At 41.8% G+C, this 15,274-nt stretch overlaps 1 protein-coding gene across 4 annotated transcripts in view; it reads left to right on the top strand.

Annotated features, from left to right (window-relative positions):
• LOC140483641 (cadherin EGF LAG seven-pass G-type receptor 3-like) overlaps positions 1-15,274 on the top strand; it is a 253,976-nt gene that overhangs the window by 228,234 nt on the left and 10,468 nt on the right. For all 4 annotated transcript variants that reach the window (XM_072581951.1, XM_072581949.1, XM_072581950.1 and 1 more), the window contains one exon: positions 8,206-8,379. In XM_072581951.1, coding sequence (XP_072438052.1) covers positions 8,206-8,379 — 174 coding nt within the window. The remainder of the gene's footprint in view (positions 1-8,205; positions 8,380-15,274) is intronic.

Here is a 15,274-nt window from a genome sequence, read left to right as displayed (position 1 = left end):
TGCAGTCACATGAAACCAAGTGGGATGCAGATTCTAGAGAAGAGATTAAGTAGCTGGGAGGTAAGTAACTTTTAGCAGCAGCATGGCTGAGGTGCTGGGGCAGTATCTTTTCGTATACTGGCTGAAACAGTGGGAGGCAACCTCAGATGTTGGTCAGCTCAGCTGCAAAAGAAAACTAAGAAGTTTGGGTCGAGAAGCTCGGGGAAAGTTAGGAGCAGAACTGTTTCAGTGTATCCTGCTATTTGGTAAAAAGCTGGAATTCTACTTCAAATTAGGTGCTTGCAATCAGTTTCAGTAATCCTGGGAACGTGGCCTCAGTAGAAGAGATTAAAGTATTGGGATATGCATAACCATTGAGGCAGGCAGGATGGAGTACCTTTGAAAAAGTTCCAGCACTATTTCTTTGAAAGTGAAGAATTGAAATTCCTTGTGAAAGAAGAAAAGTTTTAATGAGATGTGATGACTCACAGTGTCTGGCTGGTTTGCTGAGAAATCAGTAGGATCTGCCTTTTAGTATTCTCTGCAGGATGTTCAACTCATGCCTAGGACATGCTGACAAAACAACAAACGAGAAGGGTTTGAAAGTGGATAAACTGCCGTTACTTCAAATTGATAAGGCACTGAGACTGAATGAGATAGATCAAGGATATTGAAGGAAATGATAACTCAAAAGTGATATGTCTTCTCTAATAAGAGGGTTTTGCCAGAAGTTTGAAACATTATGCCCTTGTTCAAAATGGTTGTAATAAGCCAGTAATTATAGGCTAGTCAAATTAATTTCACTGATGGGGGAACTTCTACATACATTTATTTAGGATAGAACAAATAGTCACATACAAAAATGTGGATATTTTCAGTATTGTTGAGGGAAGATTGTATCTAACTAACTTGCAGTACATTTGTGAAGAGAAAGCAGAGGAGGTTTGATAAGGGGAAAGTCTAAGATGTGATGCTTATGAAAAGTGTTCAATACAGTGCCACAAAGCAGACTTGAGGAAAGTTATAGCTCATGGAATAAAAGGGAAAATAGATATGTAGATTCAGGATTGGCTTAGATATAGGAAGTAGCATATTTTGGGATATTTTTCAGGCTGGAAGAAGGTTTACAGTGGAGTTTCCCAGGGAATCTACTGGGACTCTTGGTTATCCTGATTTATATTAATGATCTAGATCTTGGTGTGCAGGGGATAATTACAAATCTTCTGGACAACACATAACCAGGGAGAAATTATAAACTGTGAAGAAGATAGTGTATAACTTTGAAAGGACATTGACTCAACAGTGGAGTGGACATCTGCATCGAAGTGGCAGTTGAGGTTCAGTGTGGAACAGTGATGCAAAGAACAGTCTCAAATGAAGGGTACTTTTTCAGATAATGTGCAGGAGCACAGAAACCTGGGAGTGTGTGTAAGTAAGTCATTAAAGATAGCAGGACAAGTAGAGAAAGCTGTTAATAAAGCATACAGTATTCTAAACTTCATAATTAAGGAAATAGAGTACAATATAGAGAAGGTAAAAACAATGACTGCAGATGCTGGAAACCAGATTCTGGATTAGTGGTGCTGGAAGAGCACAGCAGTTCAGGCAGCATCCAAGTAGCTTTGAAATCGACATTTCGGGTAAAAGCCCTTCATCAGGAATAAAGCCTGAAGCGTGGAGAGATAAGCTAGAGGAGGGTGGGGGTGGGGAGAAAGTAGCATAGAGTACAATGGGTGAGTCGGGGAGGGGATGAAGGTGATAGGTCAGGAAGGAGGGCGGAGTGGATAGGTGGAAAAGAAGATAGGCAGGTAGGACAGGTCATGGGGACAGTGCTGAGCTGGAAGTTTAGAACTAGGGTGAGGTGGGGGAAGGGGGAATAAGGAAACTGTTGAAGTTCGCATTGATGCCCTGGGGTTGAAGTGTTCCGAGGTTGAAAACGAGGCGTTCTTCCTCCAGGCGTCTGGTGGTGAGGGAGTGGCGGTGAAGGAGGCCCAGGACCTCCATGTCCTCGGAAGAGTGGGAGGGGGAGTTGAAATGTTGGGCCACGGGGCGGTGTGGTTGATTGGTGCGGGTGTCCCGGAGATGTTCCCTAAAGCGCTCTGCTAGGAGGTGCCCAATCTCCCCAATGTAGAGGAGACCGCATCGGGAGCAACGGATACAATAAATGATATTAGTGGATGTGCAAGTAAAACTTTGATGGATGTGGAAGGCTCCTTTAGGGCCTTGAATAGAGGTGAGGGAGGAGGTGTGGGCGCAAGTTTTACAGTTCCTGCGGTGGCAGGGGAAAGTGCCGGATTGGAGGGTGGGTTGTTTGGGGGCTTGGACCTGACCAGGTAGTCCCGGAGGGAACTGGTGTGTTCTGTACCAGATGGCCTCCTCCTTTAGAGACCGCAAGTTCCCTTCCCACATGGTTAAAGATGCCCTCCAACGCATCTCGTCTACATCCCATATCTCCGCCCTCAGACCCCCACCCCTCCAACCATAACAAGGACAGAACGCCCCTGGTGCTCACCTTCCACCCTACCAACCTTCGCATAAGCCAAATCATCCGCCGACATTTCCGCCACCTCCAAATAGACCCCACTGCCATGGATATATTTCCCTCCCCACCCCTTTTCCGCCTTCCGCAAAGACCGTTCCCTCCGTGACTACCTGGTCAGGTCCACGCCCCCCAAACAACTCACCCACCAATCCTGGCACTTTCCCCTGCCACCGCAGGAACTGTAAAACTTGCGCCCACACCTCCTCCCTCACCTCTATTCAAGGCCCTAAAGGAGCCTTCCACATCCATCAAAGTTTTACTTGCACATCCACTAATATCATTTATTGTATCTGTTGCTCCCAATGCGGTCTCCTCTACATTGGGGACACTGGGCACCTCCTAGCAGAGCGCTTTAGGGAACATCTCCGGGACACCCGCACCAATCAACCACACCGCCCCGTGGCCCAACATTTCAACTCCCCCTCCCACTCTGCCGAGGTCATGGAGGTCCTGGGCCTCCTTCACCGCCGCTCCCTCACCACCAGACACCTGGAGGAAGAACGCCTCATCTTCCGCCTCGGAACAATTCAACCCCAGGGCATCAATGTGGACTTCAACAGTTTCCTCATTTCCCCTTCCCCCACCTCACCCTAGTTCTAAACTTCCAGCTCAGTAACTGTCCCCATGACTTGTCCGGACTTGTCCTACCTGCCTATCTTCTTTTCCACCTATCCACTCCACCCTCTCCTCCTTGACCTATCACCTTCATCCCCTCCCCCACTCACCCATTGTACTCTATGCTACTTTCTCCCCACCCCCACCCTCCTCTAGCTTGTCTCTCCACACTTCAGGCTCACTGCCTTTATTCCTGATGAAGGGCTTTTGCCCGAAACGTCGATTTCAAAGCTACTTGGATGCTGCCTGAACTGCTGTGCTCTTCCAGCACCACTAATCCAGAATACAATATAGAAAAGTCATGGTGAACTTGTATAAGACCTTAGGAGTATTGAATATAGTTCTGCCACGATATGGGAAGGACATGAATGCATCGGAGAGAATGTAAGATTTATAGGAATCGCTCCAGGGTTAAATCCCTTCAGTTATAGAAGGTTGGAGAAGCTAGGAATATTTTTGTCAGACAGGAGAATGCTGTGGGTAGATTTGTTAGACATTTTCAAAATCATGAGGGGCCTGAACAGAGTGGATCCCACTCATAAACAGATCAAAAACCAAGCAGCATAATTTTAAAGTCTTTTGCAAAAGAAGCAAATGAAACATGAGATTTTTTTTCCATAAAGCATGTAGTTTTTCTTTCGCTGCTGGCCACAGAAACATCTGTCTTTACCTCGGACTGGAGAGTCCCCTAACCCAATCAATCGCTTAGAACCCGACGTACCTCTCATTACATTAGAGCCTGCCTCAATACCATCACCCCCCTACATTTTCCAAAGCAGCACATTTGTTTGAAATGGGGATAGCCACAGAAGACTCCTGTACTACCTGCCTACCTCTCCTACCTTTCCTGGAGTTAACCAATCTATGTGACTGTATCTGAGACTTTCCCCCTTTCCTACAACCACCATTCATCACATCCCCTTGCTCTTGTAAATTCCTCATTGCCTCTAACTGCCTCTCCAACCGATCCATTCAATCTAATAGGATTCACAACCAACGGCATATATTACAGATATAATCCTCAGTAACCCATAAACTCTCCCTAAACTTCCACATCCGATAAGAAGAGCATATCGCTCTACTAGGGGTCATTTTTGCTTCTTTCAATCTACAGACCCAGTTCCTCCCTGATGCACTCCAATGTCCAGTGATACATGAATTCAACAGCAAAGGCAGTAACTGCTAACTCTGACCCAGTCCAAAGATGTGCAGGTCAGGTGAATTGGCTGTGCTAAATTGCCCATAGTGTTAGGTGCAGGGTATATGTAGGGGAATGGGTGTGGGTGGGTGCGCTTCGGCGGGTCGGTGTGGACTTGTTGGGCCGAAGGGCCTGTTTCCACGCTGTAAGTAATCTAATCTAATCTAAAACATTGCTCCAGGATAAATTAATACTTGTGGCTTATACTTTAAGTTTAATCAAGAGACATAGCTCAATAAAACATTCAATCAAGAAAGAACCCACTCTACTTACTACTGCAGACTTATTTTAAGGCCACACTTAAAACATCTGCTTATCTGTTTCTGTGCTGTGACTTCTCCCAACAGATTCCTCCAAGATTAGTTGTGAATTTCACTGCTTTTTAATTTTCCCTGATGCACTCCAATGTCCAGTGATACATGAATTCAACAGCAAAGGCAGTAACTGCTAACTCTGTCAGTTAGCAATGTAGGTTTCTTTCTCTCTCTCTCTGTCCTGTACTGACCTCACCATGTGCTTCCTTTGTCTGTTCTTCTCCCTTTTAAAAGTGCTGTTGTTTTAACGTTTTTTTTCTCAAAGTTCCAAAACAATGCAACAGCATATAAAACAGTAATTGCTGCTCCTGGAATTCAAGGAAATCACCTCCAACACCTAAGATACCTCAAAAAAAGAAGCAGCTGTTACAGCCAGAAACTTTTCCCGTCCTCCATCTTGGATTGCCCAGAATCTGAAGTGTCAGTGAGGGAGCACTTTGGGGCCAGTGACAATAATTCTAGTAAATTTAAAATAGTGGTGGAAAAGGAAAGGATAGACCAGATCTAACAGTTGAAGTTCTAAATTGGAGGAAGGCCAATTTTGACAGTATTAGGCAAGGACTTTCAAAAGCTGATTGGGCGCAGATGTTCGCAGGTAAAGGGATGGCTGGAAAATGGGAAGCCTTCAGAAGTGAGATAACGAGAGTCCAGAGAAAGTATGTTCCTGATAGGGTGAAAGGAAAGGCTGATAGATATAGGGAATGCTAGATGACTAAAGAAATTGAGGGTTTGGCTAAGAAAAAGAAGGAAGCATATGTCAGGTATAGACAGTATAGATCGAGTGAATCCTTAGAAGAGTATAAACTCAATAGGAGTATACTTAAAGGGAAATCAGGAGGGCAAAAAGCGGACATGCGATAGCTTTGGCAAATAGAGTTAAGGAGAATCAAAAGGGTTTTTACAAATACATTAAGGACAAACGAGTAACTGGGGAGAGAATAGGGCCCCTCAAAGATCAGCAAGGCAGTCTTTGTGTGGTGCTGCAGGAGATGGGGGTGATACTAAACGAGTATTTTGCATCAGCATTTACTGTGGAAAAGGATATGGAAGATATAGGCTGTAGGGAAATAGATAGTGGCATCTTGAAAAATGTCCATATTGCAGAGGAGGAAGTGCTGGATGGCTTGAAATGCATAAAAATGGATAAATCCCCAGGACCTGATCAGGTGTATCCTAGAACTCTATGGAAAGCTAAGGAAGTGATTGCTGGGCCTCCTACTGAAATATTTGTATCATCGATAGTCACAGGTGTGGTGCTGGAAGACTGGAGGTTGGCCAGCGTGGTGCCACTGTTTAAGAAAGGTGGTAAGGACAAGCCAGGGAACTATAAACCAGTGAGCCTGACATCGGTGGTGGGCAAGTTGTTGGAGGGAATCCTGAGGGACAGGATTTACAAGTATTTGGAAAGGCAAGGACTGATTAGGGATATTCAACATGGCTTTGTGTGTGGGAAACCATGTCTCACAAACTTGATTGAGTTTTTTGAAGAAGTAACAAAGAGGATTGATGAAGGCAGAACGGTGGATGTGATCTGTATGGACTTCAGTAAGGCATTTGACAAGGTTCCCCATGGGAGACTGGTTCGCAAGGTTAGATCTCATGGAATACAGGGAGTACTAGCCATTTGGATACAGAACTGGCTCAAAGGGAGAAGACAGAGGGTGGTGGTGGAGGGTTGGTTTGCAGACAGGAGGCCTGTGACCATTGGAGTGCCACAAGGATTGGTGCTGGGTCCACTACTTTTCATCATTTATATAAGTGATTTGGATGTGAGCATAAGAGGTATAGTTAATAAGTTTGCAGATGACACCAAAATTGGAGGTGCAGTGGACAGCAAAGAAGGTTACCTCAGATTACAACAGGATCTTGATCGGATGGGCCAATGGGCTGAGAAGTGGCAGATGGAGTTTAATTCAGATAAATGCTAAGTGCTGCATTTTGGGAAAGCAAATCTTAGCAGGGCTTATACACTTAATGGTAAGGTCCTATGGAGTTTTGCTGAACAAAGAGACCTTGGAGTACAAGTTCATAGCTCCTTGAAAGTGAAGTCGCAGGTAGATAGGATAGTGAAGAAGGTGTTTGGTATGCTTTCCTTTATTGGTCAGAATATTGAGTACAAGAGTTGGGAGGTCATGTTGCAGCTAATCAGGACATTGGTTAGGCCACTGTTGGAATATTGCGTGCAATTCTGGTCGTCTTCCTATCAGAAAGATGTTGTGAAACTTGAAAGGGTTCAGAAAAGATTTACAATGATGTTGCCAGAGTTGGAGGATCTGACCGAAAGGGAGAGGTTGAATAGGCTAGGGCTGTTTTCACTGGAGCTTCAGAGGCTGAGGGATGACCTTACAGAGGTTTACAAAATCATGACGGGCATGGATAGGATAAATAGACAAAGTCCTTTCCTTGGGGTGGGGTAGTCCAGAACTAGGGGGCATAGGTTTAAGGTGAGAGGGGAAAGATATAAAATAGACCTAAGGGACAATTTTTTCACGCAGAGGGTGGTGCGTGTCTGGAATGAGCTGCCAGAGGAAGTGATGGAGGCTGGTACAATTGCAATGTTTAATAGTCATCTGTATGGGTATATGAATAGGAAGGATTTGGAGGGATATGGGAGGGTGCTAGCACGTGGGACTAGATTGGGTTGGGATATCTGGTCGGCATGGGCGAGTTGGACCGATGGGTCTGTTTCTGTGCTGTATGTCTCTATGACTCTATGTAGTTAATATATGGGATGCACTGTCTGCAAAAGTGGTGGAGGCAGATTCAGTTGAGGATTTCACAGGGCATTGAACAATTAAATAGAAATAACTTGCAAGATTAGAGGAAATCGACAAGAGACTGGCTCTAAATCAAAATACTTAGACAGCCAATGCAGATAGAAAGGTCCAAAAGTTGTCCTCCAAAACCAACAATCCCATGAACTCACATTTACTTCAGAGTTATTTCTGCATGTTAGAGTGTGAATTGTTTGAATATCATAGATTAGTTTAGGTTTCCAGCCTTGTGTGGTAAAGTTTCTTTTGTTAATTTAAAAAGGTTGGAATCTTCTGGCTTCATTCTTTTAGTAAGTATCTGGGATTTTAAACTTTGTCTTCTTTAAATACAAATGGTATTGGCCCCAAATGGGATCATAATATAAATTTTGTGGTCTCAGGGATTATAACAAAATGCACTGAACAGTTCAAAAACTGTGGCAGTGGACATCTCTTGCAGCAAAAACATATACCTTTATTATGTTTATTCACTCGTGGCACATGGAAATGTTACTGCTGGCCAAAATTTATTGCCTTTCCCTATTAATCCTCAAGGAGGTGGTGGTGAGCTACCTTCTTGAACCAAGTTAAAAATCACACAACATTAGATTATAGTCCAACAGATTTATTTGAAAGCTCATTCGGTGGTTCTTGAACCAATGCAGTCTATGTGCTGTCAGTAGACCCAAAATGCCTTAAGGAGGTAATTCCAGGATCTTGACCCAGGGTCTGTTTCCATGCTGTACATCTCTATGACTATGACTCTATGACAATAAATTAACACTTTGTCATTCTTATGAACAGACAATGATTCTGACACTGATAGTGATTTGTCATTGGATGAGGAGCGTAGCCTTTCTTTGGCGTCATCAGAAAGTGAGGAAAATGAACGATATCGTGGACGCTTTCCACGCCGATTTAAGCGGACAGCAAACAGCGAACGGCTGCTTACTGACCCCTTGCATACAACTCCTAAAGGTAAGTAGACAATGGCAAAATAACAATTCTTCTTTGTCAGATTTAATGCAAATGCAGTTAACTTTTTTTTAATCTGTCGAAATGGATCGGGGTGAAACATACTTTCACTTGATTGAGATGTAAGATTCTGTTGCTTTAATAGATTTTATTTTAACATGCTTAAACCTCTGGGGCTTACTTTCAAATACAGCTTTGGCCAATGAGGTGTAGGCCAAGTTTCTCTGTGAAATGAAATTAGACAACAACCTTTCTAACTTTGAGATTAATGTTTGAATCATGTCACCTTTTATACTATTTTATCTGACATGTCTATGTCCAGGTAAGAAATGTTAAACTTGCATTAAAACTGATTTAGAAAAGCCAGGGCCTGGGTTAATTCCAAGCACAAATGGAATAAGGCTGCTTTGAGGATATCATTTTGCACCACTTTGATTTGACATCATATGTTTTGTGATTGCAATTGTGTTAAAACTATGTTACTTTCCTTTGGACTTACCAACTGACCTAACCTCTGTGTAGAGCAGAGTCCTAAATATTTAAGTGTTTAACTTTTGGGATTGAACACTACAACCATTATATTCTGGCAAGCACACAATTCGTTTGATAGCTAAACTTAACAGTTCCATCTGGACAGCCACAGTGAATTCAGATTTGAATTCTGATGTAAATCTAAAGCTGCTGCTTGTTAGAGTCATAGAGATGTACAGCTAGGAAACAGACCCTTCTTCCAACTCATCCATGCTGACCAGATATCCTAACTTAATCTAGTCCCATTTGCCAGCACTTAGCCCATATCCCTCTAAACCCTTTCCATTCATATGCCCATCTAGATGCCTTATAAATGCTGTAATTGTACTAGCCTCCACCACTTCCTGTAGAAGCTCATTCCATTCATGCACCGCTCTTTGTGTGAAAAGGTTGCCCTTCAGGTCCCTTTTAAATTTTTCCCCTCTCACCTTCAACCTATGTCCTCTAGTTCTGAACTTCCCCACCCCAGGAAAATTGCCTTCTCTATTTACCCTATCCATGCCCCTCATGATTTTATAAACCTCTATAAGGTCAACCCTCAGTCTCCGACTCTCCAGGGAATTTAGTCCCAGCCTATTCAGTCTCTATCTCTGTAGCTTAAACCCTCCAACCCTGGCAGCATCCTTGTAAATCCTTTCTGAACTCTTTCAAATTTCACAACATCCTTTCTATAGGATGGAGACCAGAATTGCACACACATTTCCAAAAGTGGCCTAACCAATATGACCTCCCAACTCCTATGCTCAATTCTCTATCCTTGTTGCGAAAGTCTAGATCTAGTCCTGACTGCTTAATTTCACAGAGATGTTGCAGCGTGATTGATTCAAGAATAGATGACATTTGTAGGGATGTCAATGGGTCAGTGTTGACAAGAGTGAAAAGGAATTTGGACAAAATATGTCCATGTGAAGTTCTTGTGTACAATATGTGTATTGAAGTGCACCCACCCCATATTTATGTCATCATTTTTAAGAGTAATAGCCCCAATTAAAACTTAGTGCAAGATTGGAACAAAATTAAATTCTGCATAAAGCACTTGCTTTTGCCAGCAGTTTTAAAACACATAATGTAGCAATCATTGACAATTATAAAATATAAATAATTGTGCAGTTAATGTCATTCCTCTGACCTATGGCTGTTTTGTTGCCCGAATGTAATGCAAAATTGAAAAATGTGAAGCACACTCCCCCTCGCACCTCCTGTACCCATCACACTCCCCAACCCATAGAGCTTGTCTTAATTTTCCATTGGTTAAACAAACAGATGGAAATTTGGGCTAACTCCCTTTCGTAAACTCTGTTTCCTTCTTTTTGCTTCACCCCGAACATGCAGCAAAAGAAATTCTGACCATGTCTTACATTTGGAATTATGTGGCAAGTTACAGAAGCAGAAATTTTTAAAAGACTAGAATATTTTGCCATTTCTCAGTAGAAATTTAGATAGAGATTTAAGTTGGAACTGTGACTTTCCAATAAATGTTAGTAGAAACAGTTTGCTCCACTCTGTTTCTGGAGGACATGACTGCTGTTTTTCTTTCTCTTGGTTTGAGTAATAGCTCAATACATTTAGTGTACAATAAAGAATGTGATATTCTAAATACACTTGAGCAGCTGTTTAATCATTCACATCTCCACTTTGTAAATGTTAATTTGTTAATTGTTCATTTGAACAGATGCATTTAGCACCTCATTATTCACACATAGTGTTTTAAATGTCTCAGCACTTCTTAAATGCTCTTATTACCAGAGGTGTAAAATAGCTGTTATAAATAAATGATGCTAAGATGTATGAATATACAACAAGGAGCTGAAGTAGGCTATTTAACCCCTCAAATCTGCTGTGCCATTCAATAACATCATAGGCAATTTGTTTGTCATTTTGAATTCCTTATTCCCATCTATCCAAGGCCCTTAGATTCTTGTTGAGCAATGGAATCAATTTCCCTCTGCCTTCAAAATATTCAGTAGCAATCCTTGAGAACAGAAATTGCACCCTGCAGTTTTATTGTACAACTATATTGGTGGGCATTATTCAAAGAACTGGATGGGTTCCGTAGCCTAATACATCCTCAGAAATGTCTGGAAGCTATCTCCTTGGATCAGCTATTATAGGTTGATGAACTGTGTGTTCCAGTTGGATTCAGGGCATTCAGCTGAGCTAAAAGAATGAGAAACTGAAGGAAAGGAAAGATTGCCAAGTGTGAGGTGATACACTTTGGCCAGAGTAATCGGAATGCAAAGTACTGGGCTAATGGTAAGATTCTTGGGAGTGCAGATGAGTAGAGAGATCTCAGTGTCCATGTACACAGATCCCTGAAAGTTGCCACCCAGATTGACAGGGTTGTTAAGAAGGCAAGCAAGTTTTGGCCTTTATTAATAGAGGGACTGAGTTCCGGAACAAAGAGGTTATGCTACAGCTGTACAAAGCTCTGGTACGGCCACAGTTGGAGTATTGTGTACAGTTCTGATCACCACATTATAAGAAAGATGTGGAAGCTTTGGAAAGGGTGCAGAGGAGATTTACTAGGATGTTGCCTTGTATAGAAGGAATGTCTTACGAGGAAAGGCTGAGGGCCTTGAGGCTGTTCTCGTTAGAGAGAAGAAGGTTGAGAGGTGACTTAATAGAAACATACAAGGTAATCAGAGGGTTAGATGGGGTGGACAGGGAGAGCCTTTTTCCAAGTATGGGGACAGCAAACATGAGGGGACACAACTTTAAAGTGAGGGGAGATAGGTATAAGACAGGTGTCAGAGGTAGTTTCTTTACTCAGAGAGTAGTAAGGGTATGGAATGCTTTGCCTGCATCAGTAGTAGATTCGCCAAGTTTAAGTGCATTTAAGTCGTCATTGGACAGGCAAATGGACGTACATGGAATAGTGTAGGTGGGATGGGCTTCAGATTAGTATGACAGGGCGGTGCAACATCGAGGGCCAAAGGGCCTGTACTGCACTATAATGTTCTGTGTTCTTTGTACAGTCCATTTGGGAGTGTAAGCTAACTGGTTGATGAATTGGGAACACCCAGAGCTATTTCAGTTTGTTACATTGCAGCCAACAAGAAAAGGAAAAGTTCACCTTTTGCCAGTGCCAAAGAGGTATAGAATAGAGACTTCCATACAAGAAATTTGAGTTATTGGTGGAAAATGACATTTTGTTGAAAATTTTCCTCAGACCATTTCACAAGGATACCAATTCAAGGATAGTTCCCAGTGCAAGCAAATGCACCATACTGTGAGCCTGACTAACAAATATAAATTGGTAGCCAGCATAATTTCTCTCATATTCAGGATTATCTGGCAAATGTTTGACACTGTATTGAGAGTTTTGCAAGCATGGACTGGTTGGGTACTGCCAATGTGAAAAGCCAAAGGGATATTCTGTTTAATCCGATCCACAACTTTTTGTGATAGCTTACATGCCTGACCTCAAACCAACACTAAAATTCATGGAGCACACTACTTATTTCTGTAATAGAGAAAACATCTTTTTGGCTTGAAGACAGAATCTTCTTTGTGTAGAATCTTCTTTGTGTTGCTACTGATTAATAGCAGCATGAGACAACCCTTACTCAAACATTTGAGAGACTATAAGCTTTCAGGGTAAACTGACCACTTTTCAGAATCAAGAGTTGACTGCCCTCGGAATGTTCATGACTTTGCATGACAAACAGTGAAAAATGATCTGATCGGTATATCTGAGTCTCCTCGCCACTCCCACTGTATGCCCCAGTCCCAGCCAGAGGAAGCATTCTTTCTGGATCCACCCTGTCTAGCCCTTTAAACATTTATAAGTTTCAATGTTATCACCTCTCATTCTTCTATAGACAATAGACCCAGTCTCCTCAGGACAGTTATGCCGTCCCAGGAATTAGTTCAGTGAATATCTACTACACTCCCTCTGATTTTGTCTGATTAATCCACATTTGTCCAAGTCACTGTTAATTTGTGCCAGATTATTGTTTCCCATCCTCTTTGTTTCTGTTGGCTCGACATTTCCCTATTCTCCTCGAAAAGATCTTTCTAATATAGATAACTTATATTGAGTGCTCATTTTTGAGTATTTATGCAGTCTAAATTGTCCTTTTGCAAACTTGAACAACACAATGATAATTATTTCTATTCATAGGTTCTCAAAAATATGTTTCTGGACCACTTTCTTTAACCCCTTGTAGTGAAGACCCTCCCATGTGCTGTTAGCAGTTCAGGAATTTAAATAAATGTTGCTGTAAGAACAGCAATTTATTTCCAAGCCACATTGTTGTGGTGTTCCCGCTGTTGTTCCACGTGATATGCATTGCAGCTTTGGGAGATTGTATCACAGAAACCTCAGCAAGTTGCTGTAGTTTATCTTGGAGGCAATTGAGTGCACTAGTGGTGGAGGGAGTTACCGTAGAATTGGTGTATGGGGTGCCAGTTTGTTGTTTTGACTCGGATTGAGACAAATCTCTTCTGTCGTTGAACGACACTCACCCAGTCAAGTTGAGAGTATTCTATCACATGCCTGACTTAGTCCTTGTAAATTGTGGAAAGAGTCTGTGAAATAAAGACACAAGTTACTCACCGTGAAGTAATTCTCTTGGACCTGTTATCCTTGCCACATTGTTAATGTGGCTGGTACTGTTAGGTTTCTGGTCAATAGTGACACCAGGATATTAATGAAAACCAAGGGAAAATGATTATAATTCCAGTTGTTCAAAATGGTCATTACCTGGCACTTGTGTGGTGAGATTTTTAGTTGGCAGTTAAAAGCCCAAGTCTGAATGTTGTCCAGGTCTTGTTGCATGTAGGCACATACCATTTCAGTATCTGAAGAGTTGTAAATGGAGCTGAACATTGTGCAATAAGCAGTGTATATACCCAAACAAAAACAAAAAATACAGAACTGGTGTATCTGGACTCAAAGCATTAAGTCTGCTTTCATCCCTCAGACACTGTCAGACCTGCTGCATCTCTCCATTAATTTCTGTTTTTGTTTCAAATCTCCAGCATCCAAGGTTCTTTGGTTTATTTTGACATGTCAATATGCTTCTTAAGTGTGACTGTGGTACATCAATTACATTTATTTATCAGATAAGTGTGTGTATATAGAATATTAGGAAATCTCTCTACATCTCTTGGTATATTTAGCAATTTGACCAAGGTAAGTTTTATATATGGATGACATTGCTGTTAGTGCCAAACACACAATACTTCTAAGTTTCTGATTTACTCACTACTATTGGTAAGTTCCCCTCTTCTGAGAATACTACAGAGAACCTGCATGAACAACCACTACAAAGAAAGAAAAATTGCTGCACAGAAGTTTTAAATGTTACATTGCTATCATCAGTGGTGATTGGCAAATCCCTGCCATATTCAAGATTAGTACTGAATGGAGTTGTAACAACATTTTTATCCTTTATTTTGTATGGTATGGTAAAACCTGTGCAAAATTGAGTCAGCCTGGAGTATACTAGGTTGGTGACACAATTTTATGTATAATTAGTATAAGGTCTCAAACATAGCTAGATAACCCAACAGGGTGTGAAATCTGCCAAGCAGCTCAAATGTTAGGTACATGCTCACAAAAGTGAATAAAAATTCTTTCAGTCACTGTTCTGCTTCCGAATGAATCTGAAATATTTATGGGGCACAGTTAGTCACAAGGGCGAATGAAGCTCAGAAGAAAAATTAAGTGAACAGAAACTGAGTGGGGAGGCATAATCACATTTAGAATGCCAAAGTGATTGAGAGACTACCACCTGTTTTCTTTGGGCCTTCAGGGTAGGTTATCTACAAAATAGTCTTCCACCTGGCAGAGATGGCAACCTGGTTCAATAGTCTAAACAAATCTTGGGTGCTATATATTGCACTGTATAATGCAGAATTTTGATATCCAGGAACATAGTACGTTTGGTTAAGTTAGTGAATCTTCCAAAGGAGAAAGTGAAGTGTGTTGCCTCTGGCAAACACAACTACAGTTTTGTTTTTCTCTGTGGAAAGAAACATAGTTACCAATGGTGAGTTGAAAGGATCCAGGGATCTGTATGCCCATGTTGCTACATTTGAAGAACAATGGTATGGGCCATCTAGCTGTCTTGTTCAGTAACTGTAGGTGTGTACCAGTACTTGTTACCTTGATGAATACAGTTTTTCTCATCCAAAAACCCCCAGGGGAATTCCATTCCATCCCAGTGTGACTACTGCTGTGTTAGTGCTGAGCAAGAAAACTGCAGAAAATTGTTCCCAAGTCGGGTATTTTATAAATACGAAAATGTTACACTCAACAGCAAACGATGAAGAGATCAAAATTCAAACGAACCTCAGTGCTAAATGAGAAAAACATACATTTAAGCATCGGCTTCAATCATACAGGTCAGACAGATTTTTA

The sequence above is a fragment of the Chiloscyllium punctatum genome, chromosome 12 (genome assembly GCF_047496795.1).
Source record: "Chiloscyllium punctatum isolate Juve2018m chromosome 12, sChiPun1.3, whole genome shotgun sequence".
In the NCBI taxonomy this organism is placed as follows: domain Eukaryota; kingdom Metazoa; phylum Chordata; class Chondrichthyes; order Orectolobiformes; family Hemiscylliidae; genus Chiloscyllium; species Chiloscyllium punctatum.
This window is presented reverse-complemented; position numbering and strand designations above follow the sequence as displayed.